The 2,500-nt window shown below is 32.4% G+C and overlaps 1 protein-coding gene across 4 annotated transcripts in view; it reads left to right on the plus strand.

The window, feature by feature from the left end:
- Positions 1-129: 129 nt before the first annotated feature.
- LOC113805444 (RING finger protein unk) overlaps positions 130-2,500 on the plus strand; it is a 25,398-nt gene continuing 23,027 nt past the window's right edge. For all 4 annotated transcript variants that reach the window (XM_027356432.2, XM_027356433.2, XM_027356434.2 and 1 more), the window contains exons 1-2: positions 130-282; positions 388-597. In XM_027356432.2, coding sequence (XP_027212233.1) covers positions 221-282; positions 388-597 — 272 coding nt within the window. In that variant the 5' untranslated portion in view covers positions 130-220. The remainder of the gene's footprint in view (positions 283-387; positions 598-2,500) is intronic.

A 2,500-nucleotide genomic window follows, 5' to 3' on the forward strand; every position in this document is an offset into this window, starting at 1 on the left:
AGTCCTGCGACGAAAATCATTTGCTTGAAAATACTAGAAATGAAGATACGCTTACAGAAGGTTTGATTTTAAATACAAATTAATATGTTGCTAAATCCGATAACAGATTAAATTTATGTTGCCCCAAAAAACTTGAATGACCTTAGATCTTCTGTTGAGACCTGGTGTGTGACGTCACAGGGTGCGCAGATGGGTGCGCAGTGGCACGAAAACAAACAAAATGAAGTCGCAGGAGAGCAAGGCTCTTTGGGTCACTCAGACGGAAAAACCTATACACTATACGTACGTGTGTGTGATGACAGCTCTGTTTTTAGTGCAATAGTGGAAAATAAAGTGCAGGGTTCAATGTGCTTGTCGCTGAGCTGATCTTGAGTGCTTTTGTTGCAGATATTTGAAGGAATTCCGCGTGGAGCAATGTAGCCTCTTCCTGCAACACAAGTGCACGCAACATCGGCCATATACGTGTTTTCACTGGCACTTCCTCAACCAGCGACGGCGGCGACCTATACGCAAGCGGGATGGCACCTTCAACTATTCCCCTGACGCGTATTGCAACAAATTCGACGAAAATACAGGCATTTGCCCAGACGGCGACGAGTGAGTGTCTGAACCTAAAGTATCTGGCTTATTCACATCTTTTATCCTCTTTTCCTCCTTTTCTGTTTATGTAATCCCTCATGCTGACTCCAGGATGGAAAGGAAATAGGAGGAAGGCACGTGGAAAGTGGAAAGAAAGGAGAGAGGAGGAAGGAAGAGTGAGAAAACGGGTCAAATAAGAGGGAGAGCGCGACAAAGGGCGGCCGAGGGGGAGTGGTTGTGTTTGTAAACAAAGCGGCGCGAGAGAGAGAGAGAGGGACAGGTGCTGCGGCCGCGCCCCCCTCTTCTTCTTGCTCGATTTTCTTGCTTCCTGATCTCATTCCGAGCTTTTCTCTTCATTCTTTGTCAACATCTGTTATCAGTGCTTTCACAGTTCCTAGTTTGGTGATAATTGAAAGGTCTTTTATTTCGTGTATTTGACTTTTGTGAGAGGAAAGTGAAACTGCCAAGATGCTTTGCCATTTTTTCGCCTACCGTGAGTGGTTATTTTACCGGTAGTGGATGAGTGATAGCTGAATGCCTTGGTAAGTTATCTGTTGCCATGATGTTGCCAATGTTTTTAACCATTGCTGTAAGTGTCTCTGCTCTTGTTTGACAATTTTCTCCAATGGAAAGGAAAACCTGAGGGTACATGTATTGTGGCAGTCAGATCAAAATTTTCACTGTAAATTCACCTTTAAATCTTTTTCATTGTTGTGTATTTTTCTTTCTTACAAATTATAGTATTGATATAAATAGTGAAAGTGTGTAGGGTGCAATCTCTGTTTTCTTTTCTTCTTTCCTATTTTCATTGATTTTATGGGGATGTAGAGTCAATTAATAAAATTTTATTAATTTTCTATATTTATTTTTTCATTAATATCATCTTATTTTGACACTTGTGATTTAGTAGTTTTGCTAATTATTCATAGAATCTGATTTCTCCAGATGATTCCAGCAAAATTTGTACCAGATATCTTGATAAGATATTTACTAATAGATTGTAATTAATATCATTTGAAGTAGTTTTGCTGTATTCTTGTAAATGTAATTAGTCTTTACTGAAATAGATAGTGAACTAACAGAATCATGAAAGGCTGTGTTCATAATTGGTTATTTAGAAATGAAATCCATGAATAAATTATGTACCTGTATTCAGATGTTCATTTACATTTTTCTTTTTCTTTTAGTTTTGTTTAATCTTGTCTGGTCTAGTCAAATTCAGTTTTGTAATGATAATAACCTTGCTTATAGCTTTTGCCATCTGTTTTAGATTTTTTCATCTATTGCTTTTATATTAGTGTTAATTTATGATTAATGATGTCCTATTTTATAAAGAGTAAGTTAAAATGCAAGAACTGTTTGTCCAGTAAATGTTTACTAGTAATATTGATAGTTCTATTTCCTGAACAATAAGGTACTGTTGTTAGCTTCAATTTATTATGTTTTTTGTTACAGGTATATTATTTCTTTTATTTTGATTATTCTTGTCATTGTAATTATTAGTATTGTACTTTTTTCTTATTCCTATTCTTCTTATTGATATTATTGTTGTTGTTGTTATATATTATTATTATTTATTATTATTATTATTATTAATATTAATATTATTATTATTATTATTATTATTATTATTATTATTATTATTATTATTATTATTATTATTATTATTATTATTATTATTATTATTATTATTTTCATTAGTTCATTATTATCATCATCATTATCATTATTATTGTTATTGTTGTTAAGATCATTATCATCATTATCATTTTTAGTATCATTATTATTATTATTATTATTATTATTATTATTATTATTATTATTATTATTATTATTTTCATTTTCATTTTCATTTTCATTTTCATTTTCATTAGTTCATTATTATCATCATCATTATCATTATTATTGTTATTGTTGTTAA

The sequence above is a fragment of the Penaeus vannamei genome, chromosome 11 (genome assembly GCF_042767895.1).
Source record: "Penaeus vannamei isolate JL-2024 chromosome 11, ASM4276789v1, whole genome shotgun sequence".
Taxonomy (NCBI): domain Eukaryota; kingdom Metazoa; phylum Arthropoda; class Malacostraca; order Decapoda; family Penaeidae; genus Penaeus; species Penaeus vannamei.